This window comes from Rhinoraja longicauda, chromosome 9 (genome assembly GCF_053455715.1).
Source record: "Rhinoraja longicauda isolate Sanriku21f chromosome 9, sRhiLon1.1, whole genome shotgun sequence".
Classification (NCBI taxonomy): domain Eukaryota; kingdom Metazoa; phylum Chordata; class Chondrichthyes; order Rajiformes; family Arhynchobatidae; genus Rhinoraja; species Rhinoraja longicauda.
In genome coordinates, this window is record NC_135961.1 from 51,159,481 (window position 1) to 51,183,269 (window position 23,789).

General features: G+C 42.9%; 1 protein-coding gene across 1 annotated transcript in view; it reads left to right on the forward strand.

Annotated features, from left to right (window-relative positions):
• The first annotated feature begins 500 nt into the window (after nt 1–500).
• aig1 (androgen-induced 1 (H. sapiens)) overlaps nt 501–23,789 on the forward strand; it is a 140,536-nt gene continuing 117,247 nt past the window's right edge. Inside the window, exon 1 of the mRNA XM_078405466.1 lies at nt 501–676. Within this exon, the coding sequence (XP_078261592.1) occupies nt 536–676 (141 nt within the window). The 5' untranslated portion in view covers nt 501–535. The remainder of the gene's footprint in view (nt 677–23,789) is intronic.

Consider the following 23,789-nt stretch of genomic DNA (forward strand, 5'->3'; position numbering starts at 1 on the left):
GTTTGGCCTGTATAGTCTCTGCCTATGATCATTTGGTGGAGAAGACTTGATGGGCCGAATGGCCAAATTCTGCTCTTACGCTAGATAGATAGATAGATAGATAGATAGATAGATAGATAGATAGATAGATAGATAGATAGATAGATAGATAGATAGATAGATAGATAGATAGATAGATAGATAGATAGATAGATAATGTAAAGATTGGGATTAAAAGTAGAAAATTGATTAATATTTTCCTCTCAGTCTTACAGGAATGAATACTTATCCAGAAACCTCTTGTACACACAGGCAGAAATATAGCAGCATCATTAATGTAGACCTGATGACTTGCTGATGACCTGCTATATTTTACGCAGGGACTAATATCCCAAGAGTATAGGATTACCCTTGTTGCTGGAAGGCCCAGGCAATGCCGTGACTGCCAGAAGCCTGGGCACTGGCCGGCTGTCTCCATGGTGACAGGCTCGGTTGCTGTGGGCGGTTGCTAGGGGAGTGGAGCAGCAGCATCAGCAGCGGCAGCAACAGCGGCAACATGGCTCTCATCCCCTCTCAGGTGCTGCGGGTCGCCATTCTGCTCTCCTACCTCTCCATCCTGTGCAGCTTCAAAGCTCTCGACATTCCCGCTCACCAGACCTATGGCGGCAGCTGGAAATTCCTCACGTTCATCAACCTGGTGAGTCCTGGAGAAAAGCACCATTATGGTTGTTCCTGTGGCGTTGGTGTGGCTGATCATTTCATTCTTTCTAAATCCACCCCCACACACACGCTGAAAATGCCCTTGTCAATGGATGTTAGTAATCTGCTGTGGGCGTTCCTCCTCCCTGCCCCCTCCTCTCCTCTCCAACTCTCTTAACAGATCATTATTCACAAAAGGAGAGCGGATTGTGTTCATTTTCTTTCAAATCTAGTTCTTAGAAACTACAATCATTTGCATTCCATCCAATGTGCTGTAGTGGCTGATTTAACCCTTTGAGTTCCAGTCTCCGTAAACCCACTATTAAGAAGAGAAAGGGGGACTGCTTTGAAGAGATGTAAAGGAGGCAGGAAGGCAGAGTAAAGGGTTATCTCCCCTGAAAATGATCAAATGTCATTTTCTTATTTTTATTATTCAATCACTTTATGGTCAGTTTGTTCGTATTTAGACTGCAGAAGCTTATACTTATATTAATATTGGTATTAACATTGAAGAGGAATGATCGCTGTATCTCAAGATCAGGAGGTTTTGTCAATGGGGGGTTGGAAGAACAGGACGTTTAAAAAAAAATACTACACTTTATCCAAAATTTATATAGTAAATACAATTGAGATATGTCATTATCCTCATTTAGAGTTCAATAGTTTCCCTCACCATGGGTCAATGTTACAAATGTTTCATGCTTAAACATTGCATAAGGCATAAATTTATCATTTGTGAGACTATATCGCAAAGAACTGCACAAAATTGTCCAGTGGCAGCATAACCCTAAAACTATGATCAGGTCAAGAGTCAAGAGTCAAGAGTGTTTTATTGTCATAAGTCCCAGATAGAACAAAGAAATTCTTATTTGCAGCAGCACAACAGAATATGTAAACTTAGTACACTGTAAACAATATAATAAACAAGAATAAAAAAGTTCAGTGTGTGTATATATACTCATACTCACGCATACACACACACACACACACACACACACACACACACACACACACACACAAATATATATATATATATATATATATACACACGCGCACACATACATACACATAAAAAACAAACAAACAAGAATAGTGCAATAATAACAATGAGTGAAGGGTCCAGATGTGGAGTCCTGACCCGAAATGTCGACGTTCCCTTTGCCTACGCAGATGCTGCCTGACCTGTTGAGTTCCTTCAACACACACACACACACACACACACACACACACACACACACACACACACACACACACACAGTTTGTTTTTTGCTCCATATTGTAGCATATGCAGTCCCTTGTATCTCAAGATTAATATTCATGAATTTCCCCTCTTGTTACATAGACAACCAGGAGGGAATGTTTCCAATGCTGCTGTGCCTGCCTAGATTTCTTAGTAAGAGGTGATGGGTATAGTGCCCATTGCCACGATGAACTGTGACTGAATGTGCATAAAGAATTATAATCTGCAATGAAGATGATTTATCCACTCTCCGTGTAAATGAACGCAGTGAGAAAAGTGGAAAAAAGGTAGTGGCAAGTGCCAAAAACTATCCATTGCATTTTAATACCACAGCAACTTTATATAGGGTTGTGAGCCATAAACAGCCAACACATGCTTTTAAGCTGAAAGCAGTCCATTCAGCAATGTACTGGGCCATGACTGCAGGATGGGAGTTCCCTGTTGACGTATTTTTATGGTCCAGTGGGAATCTGGGTCTCTGATCTCTGGATCATTGGAGTATAGGGCCCCCTGGAGGAAACTCTGATTTGACATTGCATTGGGTATGGCCTCAATTCAGAGTCAAATGAATTAAAAAAAGTTCTCAGCCAATCCTTTATACTTGTTGGGCACTCTTTAAATTCCTTGTTGAGAAGTCTTGTTGGCCATCAATATGTTAGCAGCTGGGAGAGGAGTGGTGCAAATGCAGGAAAACCTCTCCAGAGAGGGGATCCTCCCTGGTATATGATGAGATGGTATCTCAAAGATTGGAGATCTCTTTCAATGACGACTGCTTAGTAGCTCTAATATCAATCATAATGAAGTGTTTTGAAAGATTGGTAATGGCTGCCAGTCTTCCAGATAATTGAGATTCCCTGTAATTCACATACAAGAAGACTAGCTCTACAATGGACAATATGTCTCTTGCATTACATTGAGCCCTGGAGCAGCTTGACAATAAAAACACCTCCAGCAGGATGCTATTCATTGAATACAATTCAGCATTCAACACCATGATACAGAATAAGCTCATTCCTAAATCTCTAGACCTCAGGCAGTTAGGTGAAAACATTTTGGTGAAAACATTTTGGTGAAAACATTTCCTCCACACTGACACTTAACACTAATGCCTCTCAGGGTGATTGCTCAGTCACTTGCTCTACTTCCTGTAGACTCGGAACTGTGTGGCCAGTACAATACCAAATTGGTCTTTAAGTTCATCGTTGATACCATTGTTGTCCGTTGGATCTACAACAACAATGAGAGGAAGTATAGGAAAGAGATCTCTGACCGAGTGTCGTGGCATCAGGTCAATAACCAAGCCCAGTAAGATGACAGTCGTTGAGCTCAGGAAGCGAGGGGGTGAACACAATCCTGTGCTCATCAACAAAGCTGTCGGCAGTTTCAAATTCCTAGACATTGATATTACCATCGACTTAACCTGGTCCCTTCACAGTGATCTGGTGATAAAGAAATTGCATCAACATAATTACTTTCAGGGACTTCTGAGATGATTCGGCATGTCCACAAAGATTCCTTCAAACTACGACGGATGCTCTATAGAAACTATTCTGACAGGATGCGCCGTTGCCTGGAATGGCAAGCGCTCTGCTCTTGGCCCCTTGAACCTGCAGAGATTCACTTGTCAGCAAAGATACTAGAGGAGCAAGATGAACCACTCCGTCGAAATCGCCTATACAGGTGTAGTACGCAAAGGAGCATAATGTCCACCATTTTAGTAGGCAAAACCCGCCATTCGTTATGCCTCTCGCAGTGTAATCAGTGTTTTGGGGGAACAGTATGTGTGATGATACCATAAAAATGCAGAATATATCTCATCTATCAATTCAGATTTTTGTTCTTTTTCTTTTTAAATGTTTCTGCAAGTTTCTGCCTACTAAAATGGCACCATGACATACTACGGTTTTTAGGGTCGAGTGGTCTATCTTGCTCCTCTAGTATCTTTGCTTGTCGGACAGCAGAGGGAAAGAAGTTGTTCTTAAGTCTGGGCTTTCAAGATCCAGAGGCTAGAAGAGAGAAATGGGTAACCCCAGATGGCAGGCATCTTTTACAATACCAACAGCCATCTTGATAGAATGCACCGTGAAGATAGACAGGGTGGAAGGAAATGAGAAACCTGTCATGGGCAGGGCAGTGTTCATGAATTTCCCATTCCCAGAGGTGCTGCACGTGTGCTTCGTGAAGTCTATCTCATTTGGCTATTCTTTTATTGTACTAATAATATTCTTTTACCTTACTCAGATTTCGCATTACAATTTTGTACCATTCTGCTGTTTTACAGTCTGTCGTTATATTTATCGTTGTATTTAGCATTATCGTACGTATACTGTTTACTCTGTGAGCTTTGTATGATAAGGAATTTTTATGCACCTTGATGTATATTACAATAAACTAAATGTAATCTGAACTGGGATAGAATTATTTTAGAAACAGTAGTGGTGGGTTAATTGGTTACTGCAAATTACCCTTGGCATACAGGTGAATGGTAGAATCTAGTGGAGGTGATGTGAATGTAGGGAGAATAACATGGGATTATTGTGAGATTACTGTAAATGGTACTCATTTGACAGTGTGGCTCAATACTGTATAATTCTAACTATTTGTACATGTATAACTGTGTTTTGAGGTTATTACAAAACATTCTAAGGCACTTCACAAGTCCAGGATTAATCAAAACTTGCCTCAGTCATAGAGAGAGAAATTTCAGCAAGGTACATTTTGGAGAGGGACTTGAAGCAAGTGGACTATACCACCAGAGACATGGCTTGTGTCTTGTGTCAGAATGCCCCATCTTCAATCTGCATTTGTAGTCAAACAGCATTGAGCATTTGACATTGCTCACTATCAACGTCAGCTGATGTTGTTGAAGCCATCATCTATCTTCAACAACAGCGGATGATGTTGATGATGAGGGACTAGAGATTGCAAATGGCACTGAATGTTGAGGGTGGGTGGTCATCACCTGATTGGGGATGGCCAGTACATGGCATGAATATCATTTGGCAACGATGGGAGTTATTTAAAAAACATAGGACCTGGATACAGGTCTGCACAAAAATAACATTTGACAAAATCTCAAACATGCTTTCCAAATTCACTGATATCAAGCTAAAGTACTGAGCCAAGCTGGCATGATCTGACTTGCAGCTGAATTATTTAATTGGACTATACACTCAGGACAGGTAGCCAGGCTCTGAGAGGACAGCAACTAACTGACACACACGTTTTTTCCTATTGGAAAGGTGTCTCTTCAAGCCCCATGGCAAGGTGCAGCACTGTACACAGTCTGAAGGAGGTTCTCAACCCGAAATGTCACCCATTCCTTCTCTACAGAGATGCTGCCTGTCCCGCTGAGTTACTCCAGCATTTTGTGTCCATCTTCAGCATTGTACAAGTCGGGTGCTGTTTCAACGTGACAGCCTTAGACATGTGACTGGTGATACAAAGCAACTCAGATTTAGAGTTGCTCTCTTTCACAAGGTCGGGATATCTTAACTCCGAATCTGCAACCACACCTACGTCTGTTTCAGTTTCCAATACAGTCACACCATTTCCTCCTCCAGTACCTTTCACTTTCTCATTGAACCTTGTCTGCTACTGTTATGTGATTTGCAAAATTTTCCCCGGTACTTCAATAGTTTCAGATTTCATTTATCCTCCTTTGTTCAACGACACATTTAAACAGATTTTTCCTGGCTTTTCCAGTTCATTTCTGTTGGACTGAGACCAGAAGCAATCTCTGGAGCCTTATGTTCAGTGAATCTCTTCAGTACAATGTCACTTCATTGATGAGTACAAAGTCACTTCTCCTTTTAGTTCATCTTTTCACTCATTTAGACACTAATGCCTTAAACATGTGCTCATGTGGAGCATTATCAAAAGCCCTTTGGAATCTGGATCTGGGGGCAAGTCGAATGATGTTCTTGTTACTCTCAATGCAACTTTAGGTATCCCTGGAGTTATAAATGGCAAGCTATTCTCTACGTTGGAAAGGACTAGTGGCAAGTTGGGGAGCTTGGATGGTGGGAGGGGACACCTCATCTTTGTCATAGAGTCATAGAGTCATACAGTGTAGAAACAGACCCTTCGGCTCAACTTGTCCAATCAACACTGGTCCCACTTCTCTGAGTATGGCCCACATCCCTCTAAACCTGTCCTATCCATGTACCTGTCTAATTGCTTCTTAAGCGCTGTGATAGTCCCTGCCTCAACTATCTCCTCCAGCAGCTTATTCCATACACCCACCAGCATTTGCGTAAAAATGTTACCCCTTAGAATCCTATAAAATCTTTCCCCCTTCACCTTAAACCTATGCCCTCTGGTTCTCCATTCCCCTACTCTGGGCAAGAGATTCTGTGCATCCACCCGATCTATTCCTCACAGTTGGTCATATTCCCCTTGATGGAAGGGTGAGCAGAGACTTCAGCTGGTTTACAAAAGAACCAGGAGTGTGGAAAATAATTTTTGGATAACACATGACCAAACAGAAAAAAAAAATGCCTCCTCTCTCTGCATCTGAAAATAAAGAAACACTGCAAGCGGTGGTGATCAAAAACAAAAACAAGAAGTACCGGGAAATCTTTTTCTTCGCTCCCTTGTTTTAGCAAATGTTGCAACCCTTGTTGATTATTTTTCATGTATTTCAGGAGAAGCAGGGTCAGGGCATAAGGGGGTCAGGCAGCATCCCTGCAAAACATGGATTGATGATGTTTCAAGCTGAGACCCTTCTTCAGACTGCTTCTAGTAAGGAAGAGAAAGCTGGAAGAGAGTTGGCGGATGGGACAAAGCCAGGCAATTTGTAGGTGGATACTGGTGACGAGGGTTTTGACTGGTAGGCGGGTGAACAAACACCAGATAATGGGAAGAAGACAAAAGACTGAGATAAAGATAGAAGAGGCATGAAATGTGGAACCAAAGGAAGGGATACAGTTGGAAGGGGATGAGGGAAGATGAAAGAGGGGCGGAATAGTGGGAGAAATGGATGCACATTCATGAGGCACAGGAAAGAGAGTGGGGATGCAAAGGGGAGGATGTTGTTGGTTAGTTGGTTAGTACGCTTGCACTCAATACCCGATCAAAAAAGGCAGACATACCAAATGCCTTCTTCAGTATCTCTGATATCTAATCATCCCCTCTGTGGTATAAGTGGCATGAATTCCAACAAAACTCCTCACAGTTTTGAACGCATCTATTAAATCTTCCTCTGACTGTGCGTGACATAGGTGTGCAGCTCTGAGGCAGTGAGTCTGGCATGCAAGGTCAGCTCCAAATGTGGAGTGCATCTCTCTGGAGGACATTTGTCGTCCTTATCCAGTCTGCTGTATATGTGTCTGCATACCCATAGCAAAGCAGTTGCTTCTTAAAAATTAATTTGACATGCTGTCTCGAACCACTAATTTCATCCACAGAAAAGCAATTAAATGTTGGGATGCGATGAATGGGTTAAAAATCATCACAACAAGCACAAAGAGGAAGGGAGTTGGAAAGTCTCTTAACATTTCATCAGTAGCCTGGTGTGTTTGTGCTGCTCGGGTCACTCGGCTAGTAGATTCATCAGTGTACAAGCTAAAAGATCGATGCCTTCATGCGAATGGTGGCCTGCTTTTAGTATCTGTCCTTGTTCCAGCACTGCATTGAAGTGATAGATGTGGTTTGACCTGGTCTGCACCAACTTGTTATAAATTACCTTTTCACACTCAGAGCACCACTTTGAATGATTTAATACGTGGGCAGGCAAACCAGCTCACTCCTCTGCCGTCAAGGTATCACTTCAGGCATTGCTTATACTGTTAGCTTATTGCTGTGCATCAGCAAAATGGGAGGATAACAATCAAATGCAATAAAAAAGGATTGAAAGACACCACAAGTACACGTAAGCTTTGAAACAACCAATCCATATCAAACTCAGCACATTCAGAAAAATCCTAATGAAGATACATACTGTATCGCGTGAAAATAGCCCCTTCAGCCTACTGAACACTGACCAATTATTACCAATGCACTAGTTCTATCCTACACACTAGGGACTATTTGCAGAAGCCAATCTACCTACAAACCTGAGATAGATACAATGTGCTGGAGTAACTCAGCAGGTCAGGCAGCAACTCTGGAGAAAAAGGATGGGTGACGTTTCAGGTCAGTACTTTCCTTAGACTCTCTGAAGAAGGTTCCGACCCGAAACGTCACTCATCCTTTTTCTCCAGAGGAACTCCTGAGTTACTCCAGCACTTTTTGTCTGTCTTCGGTATAAACCAGCATCTCCAGTTCCTTTCCACACAACCTACAAACCTGCATGTCTTTGGAATGTGGGAGGTATCTGTAGCACCCAGTGAAAGCCCACGTGGCCACAGGAAGAACATAGAAACAGCACCCGTAGTCAGGATCGAACCCAGGTCTCTGGTGCTGTAAACCAGCAATTCAACCATTGCGCCACTGTGCCATCCCTTATTTTGCTTAATCTTGCCAAGATCTTGTTTGGAATCTTGCTTAATTTCTGGAAATTTTATTTGGATCACAATTAGCGCAGCTGGTCGTGACACAGCCTCACAGCGCCAGAGACCCGGGTCCGATCCTGACCTCAGGTGCTGTCTGTGTGGAGTTTGCACATTCTCCCTATGACCACATGGGTTTCCTCCGTCCGGGTGCTCCGGTTCATCCCACATCCCAAAGATATGCGGGTTTTTTGGTTAATTGGCCTCTGTTAATTTCCCGTGATATGTAAGGAGTGGATGAGAAAGGAGTATAATATAGAACCAGTTGAATGGATGATCGACTGTCAGCAAGGATTCAGTGGGTCATAAGGCCTGTTTCCATACTGTATCTCTAAACTATAAACAATTTAAAAACTGATTTCTGTTTGACTAGATTTTGAGCATTGATGTTGTAAAAATATTGTAACCATATCATATTTAACAGAGGAAAACTGTTTAAATTGGATTTTTGCAAACTCTTTTCTGAAAGGGTAAAGGTTTCAACTTTTACTTGGTGATTTGTTTTTACATTCATTAAGGCAGACAGACATGTGTATCGTTTTGCAATGTTGAGTTGAGCACAGTATCTATTTTGCAACACAGTTTCCATATCAATGTCAGTCGTGAAGAACTTAACAAGAGACTGTGAAAAGGAAAAGATTGGCAAAGAATGTCGATCTCTCACACATTGAGACAGGAGAAATTAAGTTAGGAAATAAGGAAACAGCAGGGAGATTAATCAAATATTTTGCGTCTGTCTCTCTGGAAGAAACTGAGATAACCTTGTGGAAATAGTGGAAGAACGACATATCTAACAGTGAATAAGAAAGTCCAAAGAAATTAGAAAAGTGTGAAGGAAAGAAGGTGGACTAGGAATGTTGAATCAGCCATAACTGTATTCATTGGTAGAGCAGGCTTGAGAAGCTGAATGACACTTTTTTCCCCCCACTTATTATGGCCTTATGATTTTATGCTGATTAATGGGACCAAAAGACAATACACTCCCAGAATCTGATGATCTGCATCCCAAGCCTTTGAAAGAGATGGCTATGGAGATAAGACCATAAGAAAGTAGGTTCAGGTGGGCTACACCTGGCATGTGGACACATCCTGACATCCATCAACCAGGTCCCAACTATGGGTTAAATAGCACCCCGCTGCCTTGTGGGTAAGGCTCAGGAGTGCCAAAGACACTGGAGCTGGAGTCCTTAGAGACGGTCGGCTGATCCCTCGTGTGTCTGCCTTCCGGCAACTCCAGCAACCGAGTAGGCCCCGGACGTAGCAGTCACGCCGTTCCTCCGTAATCAGCCTATCAGGTCGAGAGGGGAATGCAGATGCTGGGCAAGTTTGTATTCCCATTTACCTTCCCAGGCTCAGTGGCCAATCAAATGGAGAGGACACTTCGTCCTTGCTGGGCACAGTGAGGAAAAAAATCACGGGAGGTAGCAGTTACAGGTAACCACAGATGAAAAAATCCCCCTCTCCAAGCAGGACAATGCCAAGCTGCATCACCATCTCCCGCAGATGGACGGATGCCAGAGAGAGAGAGAGAGAGAGAGAGAGAGAGAGAGAGAGAGAGAGAGGAGAGAGAGAGATGAGAGAGAGAGAGAGAGAGAGAGAGAGAGAGAGAGAGAGAGAGAGAGAGAGAGAGAGAGAGAGAGAGAGAGAGAGAGAGAGAGAGGAGAGAAGAGAGAGAGAGAGAGAGAGAGAGAGAGAGAGAGAGAGAGGACAGGTGGGCTAAGCTAGCCCCATCAGATTCCATCTCATCATTCAATATAATCATAGTTGATGTACCACAGACCTCACTCTCTTGGTCTGTGCTAGTACTCTATAGCACTCAATGTCCTGATCTTTTCAAGGGAAAATATCCACATCTTTAAATATCTACAGGAATCTAGCCTCCATAACTTCCAGTGTGTGATCTATAAAGTATCCATAGGATACTTTCATAGCACCCAGAATTGGGAGTTAACAGATTTAATCCCATTATTTAAGGACCTGGTGTGGGGGGAACTGCCGTGAGGGGGGGGGGGGGGGAGGGGGGGGGGGGCGAGGGGGGGGGGAGAAGGGGAGAACATAGGCGGACCTGGTGTGAGATACTTTGTAACTTTGTTGGCGCCCTTTATGTGGCCACTCTTTGCACACCGTGGGTATACAGAACAAAAAATATCACTGTGACTTGTCACATGTGACAATAAAGTATCATTCATTAATTCATAATTCATTTATTCAAATCGGAGTGAGGGAATGGAGCACCACAGACCAGTTAGCCTGGCATCAGCAGTATGGAAACTGGGGGGGGGGGGGGGTTGCATTAAGTGCAACAGGTTGCTTTCTGTGTAAAGGACACAAAATGGCAGATTGCTGAGGCTTGTTTATTCCTCTTCTTCTGAGTGGTTGCGCCATGGTGATCGACAAGGAGTCGAGCAGCATCTGTGGAGAAGAGGATGTTTGACATTTTGGGTCAAGACCCTGCATCAGGACTGAAAGTGCAGGGGGGGGGGGGGGGGGGGGAGATGATCAGGATAAGAGGTGAGAGAGAGAGAGAGAGAGAGAAGAGGCAGGCAGTTGGGGAGGGAGATGATGGCAGATGTAGCAAGGTAGGACCGAGAAGGGAATGAGTTCGGAGACAGCGATTGGTGGGTGATAGGTTGAGACAGATGAGCAGAGAGAGAAAAAGGCAGCAGACAGTGTGTAAAGAGACGTCCTTTGCACACAGAGTCTTTTACTGGATATTGTTTATTAATGTCACTACACAAGATATGCCCTAGCTGTCCGTGGTCATCACTGGAACTAGAGAGCGAGCTGGAGGTGGGGAAGCTACAATTATACAAGAGACAATGGGAGTGGTTAGTAGTGGTGAGGTCACTATGTTAAAGGAACATGCACTGATCTACACAGTGTCAGGATGAGGGAGAGGAGGGTGGGAGTACAGACAGAGGCGAGGTGATAAGTGGAGACACAAAAGGCGACAGATGCTGGAATCTGATGTGAAGGAGATAAATCGAACCAGATAAGAGGGTTAATTGGCGCTTGGAATCATTTGCGAGCGAGGATAGGAGAATCAGTAGATATAGTGCGTGGGTGATCGGCAGGTGCACCATAGAAAGCACCCTATCAGGATGCATTGACAGCTTGGTTTGGGCAAAAACTCTGCCCAAGACCACAAGAAATTGTAGAGTTGTGGACGTAGCCCAGTCTATCACACAAACCAGCCACCCTCCCATCGACTTCATCTCCACTTCAGGCTGACTTGGGAGAGCAGCAGACATAACCAAGGACAACCTCACCACAGTCATTCCTTCTTCTCCCCTCACCCGTCAGGCAGAAGTTAAAACGGCTTGAAAGCACACACTACAAGATTCAGGAACAGCTTCTTTCCTGCTATTATCAGACTTCTGAATGGCCAGTCCACGCATGAGCTACAGTGTATTCCCAACTTCCAACTTACTTCTTGTGGTTTTATTTTTATCTGCTCTTTCGCTGTAAATGTAATGCTATAATGTTGTAACACTATTTTCTGAACACTGGTATTTTTCTCTTTGCACTACCTGCTATACTTGTGCATGGCTTGATTGGTATCATGTTTCGTATAATTGAACTGGATAGCATGTAAACAAAGCTTTACACTAATAATAATAAACCAATACCAATACCAATACTAGGTGGAGAGGAGAACAAAACTGGGTGACAGGTTTCAGGGAAAGGTTTTGGGAAAATGTTTGGGGAGAAAATCTGGGTCGATCAGAGCAAGAGAGGAAGGAATACAGGGAGTGCGGATTACATGAAATTAGAACATTCATGGAAATAATTCATTCAAAGAACCAATAGGTTATTGGAAAATTCAATTTTACAGTTCCCCCCCTCCCCCCCACACCCACACATAGTACACAAACACAAAAACACGACATCACATCGACAATTAAGACACAAAAAAACAACAAAACACAAAGACAAATGGACCGCAGGTAAGCCGCAGCTGCTATGGCAGCGCCGCCATGTTGTGGTCGGCAACTAGGTTCATCTTCATTAAGGTCAGTGGAGACTGATGGGCCAAATGGCCTTCCTCATTTTTCCATTATCCTGTGTGCATTTATCCAACAACTCGTGCTCAACTCGTACTTAATGGTCTACAAAACACAATTTTTCTTTTGAAGTACAGCCATTGCTGTGAAGCAGGAAACTCCATTAGTGCTCGGCTGCTCAGCAAGATCGCATCCAGATAAGCCTGCTCTGCTGCTGACAGCAGGGGAATAAACCTGCACATCCTGTAGCCAGGCTCAGGGATAACGTGTGTAGAGCATGTCAGTGAGCCCAGGCTTTCAGATGAGAGATCCAGCCGCAGTGCGCTTTCAGCAATGTCAAGGCGGTAGTGAACAACCAGCATTTGTCTTGACAACATGGCAGATTTGTTTGCCCTTTTGCCCTCACTTCTAAACATCCAGCGGTCATCCATCTGTAACAATTCTCAATTGAAACTGTCATTCACTCTGCAGTTTTTACATTGGTTTAAGTAACATATAACATATAACAACTACAGCATGGAAACAGGCCTGTCCGCCCTACTAGTCCACGCCGACCATTCTCCCTGACCTAGTCTCTTGTTTCACGTTATAATTTGCATATAAACAAAATAATGTTTGAAGTGTCTAAAGTGCTGTGATTAAAATATTCATCAATTACGTTTGAACATGGAATGATGAACTCGTGGGATCTGCAACTGCATCTGGTGGATGCTTATGGAGAAACCTCCGAAATCAATTTTCTTAGAAATTTGGAGTACTTTCAGGTCGAGACCCTACTTCAGGCTGAGTTACTCCAGCAATTTGTATTCTGCACAAGATTCCAGCATCTATGACATCATTCAAATTCTTACTACATAACAATTTTTCTTTTCATTTATTCATTCAGGGCTCGTGGATCTGCCAATGCCAGCATTTATTATCCATCCCTAATTGCCCCTGAACAGAGGAAACAATTTGGAGTCAACCATGTTAATGGGTCTGAATTTGCATTTAGTCCATACTAGGGAAGGATTAATTTTTCCTTTTCCGAAGGACATTAGTGAACCACTTAGATTTTTGCACATTTCTGATAGTTTCACGGTCTCCGTTATCCATACTAGATTTATTTAACGGCATGAATTCCACAGCTGCCATGGCGACATTCCCTGGATCGGTGGACTATCTGTGAGTCCCGTAACTTAACCACTATCCCAACATTCTGATTAAAGCTGGTAGTTAATGAAAATAATCCACATGTTTTGGGATTAGAGGCCTGTTAATTAACCACCATTGGAGTAAAGAAAGAGGTGAGGGGTAAATTTGATAAAGTTCTTCAGCTTTCTGCAGGAACATTCCTGAGATGCCCACCATCATTGAAGGCAGTCTTTCAGGAAAGCATTCCAAAGAAACACCTGAAGGCAGTGAGGTGCCGCAAGGCTCGGTGCTGGTCCCCCAGTTATTTACAATATATATTAACGATTTAGACGAGGGAATTAAATGTGACATCTCCAAGTTTGCGGATGACACAAAGCTGGGTGGCAGTGTGAGCTGCAATGAGGATGCTATGAGGCTGCAGGGCGACATGGATAGGTTGGGTGAGTGGGCAGATGCATGGCAGAAGCAGTATAATGTGGATAAATGTGAGGCTATCCACTTTGGTGGCAAGACCAGGAAGGCAGATTATTATTGGAATGGTGTCAGATTAGCAAAAGGGGTGGTGCAACGAGACCTGGGTGTGCTTGTACATCAGTCACTGAAAGTAAGCATGCAGGTACAGCAGGCGGTGAAGAAAATTAATGGCATGTTGGCCTTCATTGCAAGAGGATTTGAGTTTAGGAGCAAAGAGGTCCCACTGCAATTGTACAGGGCCCTGGTGAGACCCTGGAGTATTGTGTGCAATTTTGGTCTCCTAATTTGAGGAACAGCTTTGTTTGCATGGTATCCAGTCGGAACATATTATACATGAGTACCATCAAGCCATACACAGATATTGCAATGAGAACAATTTAGGAATGTAGAAAATAGTGTTACAGCATTATAGCATTACAGTTTCAGATAAAGTGCAGATAATAAAAAGTGCAAGGGCTGCAATGAGGTCGAATGGAAGATTTGAACTACATCCCAGTTTACGGGATGACTGTTCTGTAGTCTGATAGCAACAGGGAAGAAGCCGTTCCTGAATCTGGTGGTATGTGCTTCCAAGCTTGATACAGGTATGGCTGTAAACTGCAGAGTGCTGCTTGGGATGGACAGTCCCACTTGAAGCTGCTCTAAAGCTGCTGCCCTGCCATATCAGTGCATCAAAATAATCAGGGGGCTATGATAGATGAGCTACATTTTAACCAAACTCGTAACGTAGTTAGTAAATGTAGTTAATTTCCAAAATACATCTACTGTCCATGACTAAAGATTGAAAATAAAAAGCTCCTGGGATCCACGGTGAAGTAGTAAATTGGATTATGATTTTGTTGGATAATCGGAAACAGACTCGTTATCTATAAATAAACAAATGAGTGTTTGTCCTTGGCAACTGACCAGCGGAGTCTCCAGGCACTGATTCTGGTTTCCCCTGTTTTTCTCAATATTTATTAATCATCAAGTTGAAATACATTGTGCATTAAATTGCCAACCTCACAGGCAGCAAGGATATTGTTTTGTAATGCCTGAGGGTTTAACAGGTTGAAATTGGAAAAGAAATTACCTTTAAAATTATACAATGTATTTGGTTAAATTGCTACACATAAAAGAGCAAAACAAAACAATTGTGTGAATCCCGCGTCCGGGTTTAGTTATTCCTCTTTAATTATTAGCACGGGTGAGATTTACAGAAGGAAATATACTTTAAAAAAAATAAAGTAACCATATTCAGCTTAATAATAATAATAATAATGCATTACATTTGTATTGCGCTTTTCTAAAAACTCAAAGACGCTTTACATGGTTTACTAAAACATAGAATAAATAAATAAATAAATAAGTAGACGAACAGGAAAGGAAAAATAAGGTGAGGTGACGGTCAGTGGTTGAAGGCAGTGTTGAACAGGTGAGACTTCAGTGATGTTTTGAATGTGGTGAGTGAGGAGGAGTCTCTGACGGTTTGAGGTAGTGAGTTCCAGAGGGTGGGAGCAGCGATGGAGAAAGCCCTGTCCCCCCAGGATCTGAGTTTGGTCCGGATGGGGGGGGGACAGGAGGTTAGCAGCAGCAGAGCGGAGGGTACGGGTGGGAGTGTGTCTGTGGAGGAGGTCAGTCAGGTAGGATGGGGCCAGGTTATGGAGGAGGTCATGAGGAGGATTTTGTATTGGATTCTCTGGGGGATGGGGAGCCAGTGGAGCTTGTAAAGGACAGGGCTTAGGCACAAGAACTTTACAGACTCTTCAACCTGAAACATTAGCTCTGCTTCTTCTTGCACAGATTCTGTGTGTTCCAGCTTTTTCTAATTTTATTTCAGATTGCCAGCATTTGTGATTATTTGTTTTATGTTATGAACTACTTTGCTGCTTCCATTGAGACAAACCAGAAATCTCTCCAGAACAATGTAAGTGGGCAAATCTATTCATGCATAAAATAATAGTAGGACAGGGATTAGGCAGTGGCTTGTGTTTAAAGAAATAAGTACAACGAGCATGCATTTCTTTCAAGCACAAACAACAGAATTTATTTTCCAATTTCAACCTGTTAAACCCTCAGGCATTACATTGTCATTAGCCAATGTAATGATGATTTGAGGAGTTACAGCTAAGATGAGTTACTGCATAGCAACAAGGTTGATGAAGTACATTGTGGATAAATAGAGTCATAGATTAATTGAGTTGTATAGCTTGGAAGCAGGCCCTTTAAGAAGGAGATGAGGAGAAATTTATTTAGTGAGAGGGTGGTGAATCTGTGGATTTTTTTCCACAGGAGGCCAAGTCAATGAATATTTTTAAGGCATTAGATAGATAAATTCTTGATTAGTACAGGTGTCAGGGGTTATGGGAAGAAGGCAGGTGATTAGGATTAGGAGCGAGAGATAGATCAGCAATGATTGAATGGTGGAGTAGACTTGAATTCTGCTCCTATCACTTGTGACCATATGACCTTCACTCCAACTCATCCATACTGAACAGGTTGTCGACATGAAGCTAGTCCCATTTCCCTGTGTTTAGCTCATATCCCACTAAACGATTCATATCCACTTACCTGTCCAAATGACCTTTAAATCCTGTAATTGTACTGGCCTCTACCATTTCCCTCTAGCAGTTCATTCCATGTATCCATCACCCTCTTGGCGAAGTGTATAACATTTGGCCCTCTGGCCCCCTTTAAATATTTTCCCTCTCACCTTATACACATGCCCTCAACCTTTAGCCTCCCCTGCCCTGAGAAAAAGATTATGACCATCCACCTTGTCTCTGTCTCTCATGATTTTATGAACCTCTATCATGTCATCTCTCAGCCTTCATCACTCTCGGGAAAACATCCCCATCCTGTCCAGCCTCTCCTTGTAACTCAAGCAATTACATCCTGGCAATATCCTTGTGAATCTTATCTGCATCGTCTCTAGCTTAATCCCATTCGAAATGTAAAATGATCTACACTGATATTAAAAAGCAGTACTATATTAAATGGGAGATCAGGAAAGGTTGATGTTCAAAAGGACCTGTCTGTGTACAAATTTCACTGAATGCTAACGTGCAGTGCAATGGATATTCAGGAAGGCAATAGACACACTGGTTATTATTCAAAGAAGATTTGTGCACAATAAAGATAGTTGACCACAATTATTTTTGGTGGGACTTCCACCAATTGTAATCCTATTATTTTATTAAAGACGTCCTCGGTAAAGTGGGATTGAGGCATAGATCCACCCGCCTGCTTCCTGGGACGACAGGTCTGTCATACAGAGAGCTTCAGTAAGCTATGTCACTATTTTCCTGAATTTAAGGGAATGAGTGGTGGCTTGATTTATGTGTGCAAAGTCCTTAGAGGGCTTGTCATGATGGATATGGTGAGGACTTCTCCCCTGACCTTGGTGCCTAGAACGAGAGGTCTCAAAATATGGGGTAAGCCATTTAGGATTGAAATGAGGAGGAATTTATTGACTGGCAGGGCGATAGGACCTGTACGTCCTACTTCAGAAGGAGGGTCAATTGTCCAGTGCAACATAAAATAGAGATTACTAGAGCAGGACCATGGTGTTGAGGTAAAAAGTCGGCCATGAAACGGTCAACCTGAGGAGTACCTTCAGCAACAGGCTAGTTCCACCAAGATGCAGCACAGAACGCCAGAGGGGATCATTTTTTCCCTGTGGCTATCCTCCTTCAGTCATGGGGTGGACTGACTACCCTTCCCCCTCCCCAATCTTTCCACATCCCTCATCCTGGACTTTCCTCTCGTCACTTTAATTTCATGTTTCATGTATCTTGTTGTTTTTTTATGACCAATTTCCCTCCTGGGATAAATAAAGTTCTATCGTATCGTATCGTGTTGTATCTTGTAAAATGGTGGAAAAGGCATGAGGGCCTGAATGGCCTACTCCTTCTGTTTCTTGCAGTGTTTTGGTCCAGTGTTCCATCAAACCGCAACTCCATTTGGCCAGTAAGAACATACAAGATTTTACATCTTTCACTTCAAAGATAACTTGTTTAAGTGAAATAATGAATTGCAGCAGCTATTATTAAAGCAGACCCTCTTTAAACAATGCTGGGGATGAAAATATCTTCCAGAACTAGGATCAATATTGGGCGTTAGACTCCTGGGATCAGCAGATGTTGTTTTAGTTCTTGAGAGTGAAAGACGAAAATAATCTGTTAATGCTGGAAAACTGAAATAAAACGGAAAATGCTGGAAGCACTCAGCAGGTCAGGCAACATCTGACAAAAGAGAAACAGTCAGTATTTCAGGTCTGGGACCCTTCATCAGAACACATGATGTTCTTGACCTTTCTCAGCAACACTGGTTCATTCTATCTCAAAGCTGTTGTGGTTCGAGTATTCCACTTTAATTTTCCACACATTCTTTGTCGCAAGAGATGACCTTTCACTTTCCTTTCAGAGCCTTAGTATTTGTGTACTGCTTTAGAGATTGCTGGCATTTGTGAGACCACTGAATGCCCATGTTTTAGAACAGTCCTCAATTTTAGGCAATTCTTTCATCCAATGAGTAGAATCTGAGATTGAACTTGTGTACCTGCAGCATTAGGAAATACCTTGCACGTCCGACCCATAGTCTTTGTGCTGGACTGATTCCGACACCTTAACGTGATGAATTTAGCCAATCTAACAAAATTTAAATAAAAGCAAAAATGCCCACTGGAAACACTCGACAGGCAGGCAGCACTTGGTTTCGTTTAATTTAGTTTTGTTTAGTTTAGAGATACAGCGTGGAAACAGACCCTTTGGCCTACCAAGTCCGTGCCAATCAGTGAATCCCACACACTATCACTATCCTACCCATTAGGGACAATTTGACAATTTACAATTTTTTTACCAAAGTTTACAGACCTGATGAGATGAGGAAAAACTTTTTTAGTCAGAGAGTTGTGAATCTGTGGAATTCTCTGCCTCAGAGGGCAGTGGAGGCCAATTCTCTGAATACATCCAAGAGAGAGCTAGATAGAGCTCTTAAGGATAGCGGAGTCAGGGGGTATGGGGAGAAAGCAGGAACGGGGTACTGATTGAGAATGATCAGCCATGATCACATTGAATGGCGGTGATGGCCCGAAGCCGAATGGCCTACTCCTGCACCTATTGTCTATTGTCTATTGTCTATTGAGTGGGAGGAAACCGGAGCACTCAGGGAAAACCCACGCGATCACGGGGTTAACGTATAAATTCCCTACAGATAGCACCCGTAGTCAGGATCGAACCCGGGTCTCTGGTGCTATAAGGCAGAGCTCTACTACTGTGCCACCGTGCCACCCCACTTCTAGAAAGAGAAACAGACAACAGTTTAAGCCAAGATTCTTTCATCAATCCCAGACCTTTTTCTCACTCCACAGATGTTGTCTGACCTCCTGAATATTCCCAGTATTTTCGGTTTTTAGATCAGATTGCCAGCATCTACAGATCAGAGTATCAAATTTTGTTTCCTGGAGTAGTTGGATTTTGTAAACATCCCATCTTGATGGTTTTGACTTGTAAATTGTGTTTTATTGGCAATAACTGAGATTTCTGGTATTTCACAGCCAACAACCAATACATGAAGAAATGTAGAAACAAAGAACAGCACATGTAGGTTTATGCCACAGATATGGTCAAAATTAGCACACATGGTATTGGAGGTAGGGTATTGACATGGATAGAGAATTGGTTGGCAGACAGGAAGCAAAGAGTAGGAATAAACGAGTCCTTTTCAGAATGGCAGGCAGTGGCGAGTGGAGTGCCGCAAGGCTCGGTGCTGGGGCCGCAACTATTTACAATATATAGTAATGATTTGGATGATGGAATTAGAAGTAACACTAGCAAGTTTGCAGGTGACACAAAGCTGGGTGGCAGTGTGAACTGCAAAGAGGATGTTAGGAGGTTGCAGGGTGACTTGGACAGGTTGAGTGAGTGGGCAGATGCATGGCAGATGAAGTATAATATAGATAAATGTGAGGTTATCCACTTTGGCAGCAAAAACAACGATTATTATCTCAATGGTGTCAGATTAGGTAAAGGGGAAGTGCAACGAGACCTGGATGTCCTTGTACACCAGTCACTGAAAGTAAGCGTGCAGGTACAGCAGGCAGTGAAGAAAGCAAATGGCACGTTGACCTTCATAATGAGAGGATTTGAGTAAAGGGGTAAAAAGGTCCTTCTGTAGTTGTACATGGCCCTGGTGAGACCACATCTGGAATATTGTGTGCAGTTTTGGTCTCCTAATTTGAGGAAGGATGTCTTTGCTATTGAGGCAGTGCAGCGTAGGTTCACGAGGTTAATCCCCGGGATGGCGGGACTGTCATGTGAGGAAAGATTGGAAAGACTGGGCGTGTATTCACTGGAGTTTAGTAGGATGAGAGGGGATCTTATAGAGACATATAAAATTATGAAAGGACTGGACAAGCGACATGCAGGAAAAATGTTCCCAATGTTGGGGGAGTCCAGAACCAGGGGCCACAGTCTAAGAATAAAGGGGAGGTCATTTAAAACTGAGGTGAGAAGAAACTTTTTCACCCAGAGAGTTGTGAATTTGTGGAATTCTCTGCCACAGAAGGCAGTAGAAGCCAATTCACTGGATGAATTTAAAAGAGAGTAAGATAGAGCTCTTGGGGCTAGTGGAATCAAGGGATTTGGGGAGAAGGCAGGCACAGGTTATTGATAGTGAATGATCAGCCATGATCACAATGAATGGCGTTGCTGGCTTGAAGGGCCAAATGGCCTCCTCCTGCACCTATTTTCTATGTCTATATCTATGTCTCTGGACACAAAGTGCTGGAGTAACTCAGTGGGTCAGGCAGCATCTCTGGGGAAAAAGAATATGTGATTCTTTTTCTGCTTTACATATACATTTGTCTGCCCCACTGCAAAATCTCCTCAAGGTATGCCTATTTTGAAGTGGTTCTCTTCCTCTTCCCAACGGGAGATCTGCAACACCCTCAAGCACTGTTCCTCCTCTGTGACAATGGGCCTACCATGCACTGCCCTGCCTGAGGTCATTTGTGGCTGACGCTGATTATTCCTGGTCTTTTCTCGCCTCCAGCTCTTCACCTCCTAATGGCTAATGCCCTTTGTACATGGGCGACCGATTGACTGCCCCTTCCGCAACACTATTACACCTGGACTGAAGAAAGGGTCTGAAGAAGGGCCTTGACCCAAAACATCACCAATTCCTTTTCTCCCGAGATGCTGCCTGGTCCGCTGAGTTACTCCTGCATTTAGTGTCATAATCCGAGACAGAACTGAATGAGATTGTGGAATTACACCTTCCTCTAGGTAGTAATGTTTAAGAACTAGTGTAGGAATTGCGACCTCTACTTTTTCTTTTTATAGCATCGCTTGCTGCAGTTGCTCCACAATCTGTTACGTCTGTTCGCAGTTTCACAGATAAGGGAGGAACTCCCTCAGATAATGAAACAGCCCACCAAGCGTAGCCTTGTCACATGCATCAGTGCCGGATCTCCAGGACCACTTAAACTTTGTCAGGATACACGCAATATCCTTGACACAATGCAACATGTTCAGTACCGCCAGCTTCTTGTCTTCCAAGTTTCACATTGTCATTAACACTGCTCCATCCTCTCAGACCCTTGGTGAATGCATCCAAATGTTTATCACTGTTGCCTATTTAACTCCAAATTATATTTCCACAAACCCATGTGTTCTCATCTTGGGAACAACTGACAGGAAGCTGATCCAAGGTGGCATTTACTTCCAGCAATGTCTTCCAATAGGATTTTGTTGACAGTTCATCTGAACTCACTTGCAAAACTCATTTCCTGGTCTCCAGTTAACATCATGTTAGTCTGAAGCTATGCCATCTATCATTGGCAACAAATTATACTTTCTATTAAAGGTCTCATCCAACTGTTTAGAGCCAAACATATGTGATCCATCTTTCCTAGATATTGCTGCCATTGAACTGATCTAAACAGTTGGTGTTATTGCAATCAGAATATCATTGAGTTTTTCTTTTATCTTATCTCTTAAAGCCACAGGCATTAAATGCAGATCATTGAGTCATTGAGAAATACTGTACTGTAACAGGCCCTTCAACCCATTGTCCATAATAATCAATCAACCCTACATTGAACCCTTTTTTATGTTCCCCACATTCTCATTAATTTAACCCCCGCCCCTTCCCCTCCCACACTCAGTTCTACAACTCACCTACACAATATGTGTAGGAACGAACTGCAGATGCTGGTTTAAACCAAAGATAGACACAAAACGCTGGAGTGACTCAGCTGGACAGACAGCATCTCTGGAGGAAAGGAATGGGTGAACCCTCTTCAGACTCTCGACCTGAAACGTCACCCATTCCTTCTCTCCAGAGATGTTGCCTGTCCCGCTGAGCTGCTCCAGCATTTTGTGTCACCGACACAATAGGGCTGACTGAAGGTGGCCCAATTAACCAATAAACCCAGTGCATTTTTCTGTGATAGTGCATGCCGGTACTGCGTACCAAACACCTCTAAAAAATTAAACATCATTGTTTTGTTTCCCAGCCACGTGGCAGGTATGTTTATTAATCGTGCAGGCTGCTACCTTTTTGTCTACAAAAATAAAACACTGAATATATTCAGCTTTTGTGATGTGAGTGGAAACCGGAGCACCCAGAGGAATTCCACGAGGTTACTGGTAGAGTGTGCAACCTCCACATAGGCAGTGCCAGAGGTCAGGACCTGGGTCTCTGGCTCCGTGAGACAGTGACTCTGTTAGCTGTGTCATGATTAGCACATCCACTGCTTCAACAAGCGTGACATGGAACTGATTTTGAGATGTCAAATTCAATCACCAGCATATTTCTGCATTAAACACTCCTTGGCTCCCTGCCTTTTAATACAAGTATTATGACTGAACCATAAAGTTATAGAGTAACACAGCATGGACACAGACTCTTCAACCCAACACATCCATGCCAACCATGATGCCCATCTAAGCTTGTCCTACTTGACTGTGTTTGGGCCAATATCCTTCTAAATCTTTCCTATCCACGTACCGGTCCAAATTTCTTTTAAATGTTGTTATTTCACCTTCCTCCGCCACTTTTTTGGGGCAGTTTGTTCCATTTCTGGAGATGCTGTTCCATGAATTGCTTAATTAACATTATACTTAATAACAACCATGCTCAATAATGCCTTCTGCCCTTCCCAGTCATCAAATGTATAATGCAACTTACATTTACAGTGGTAGCAGCAGTTGTACCTGTCCTCCAATAGAAAGTGGCGATCACCCATAAACTATCATCATAGCTTTATCCACCTCTGCAAACTCATAATTGTTGGTTGCTTCCTTGTATTAATCAATGAAGCATAACTGCGGAATTGTAAATCTCAAATAGTTGCCTGACTTACATCTGACACACACACATTGTCACCCAAGCAAAAGCACTGATTTCATTGACAACAAAAGTTATTGTTCCTGACCTATTACTCCGGCTAGCTGCTTTCATGATTATTCTCCACATTTCTTTATAAGATGACTGCTTCTTCTGCACTGATACATTTCGCCAAAAACCGGACACAATTCCCTCTTGTGGAACTTATGTTTCCTCCCACAGTTCCTGGACTCCAGTGCCTTGTGGACTTGCTTTAGCCTTAGCTTGCAGCTTTTCTCTGCAAACCCTTGACATTTCCTGGGATTTACAGGCTCCACTCACATTCACTAATTACTTCATTCTTTTTGCGATGAGACAACTCTCATCTGTTTTCTCTGAGGTCGGGTTAGTTTCTTGAAGGAATCTTGCTCACACCCTTGAGTCTGCTATTCAAAATAT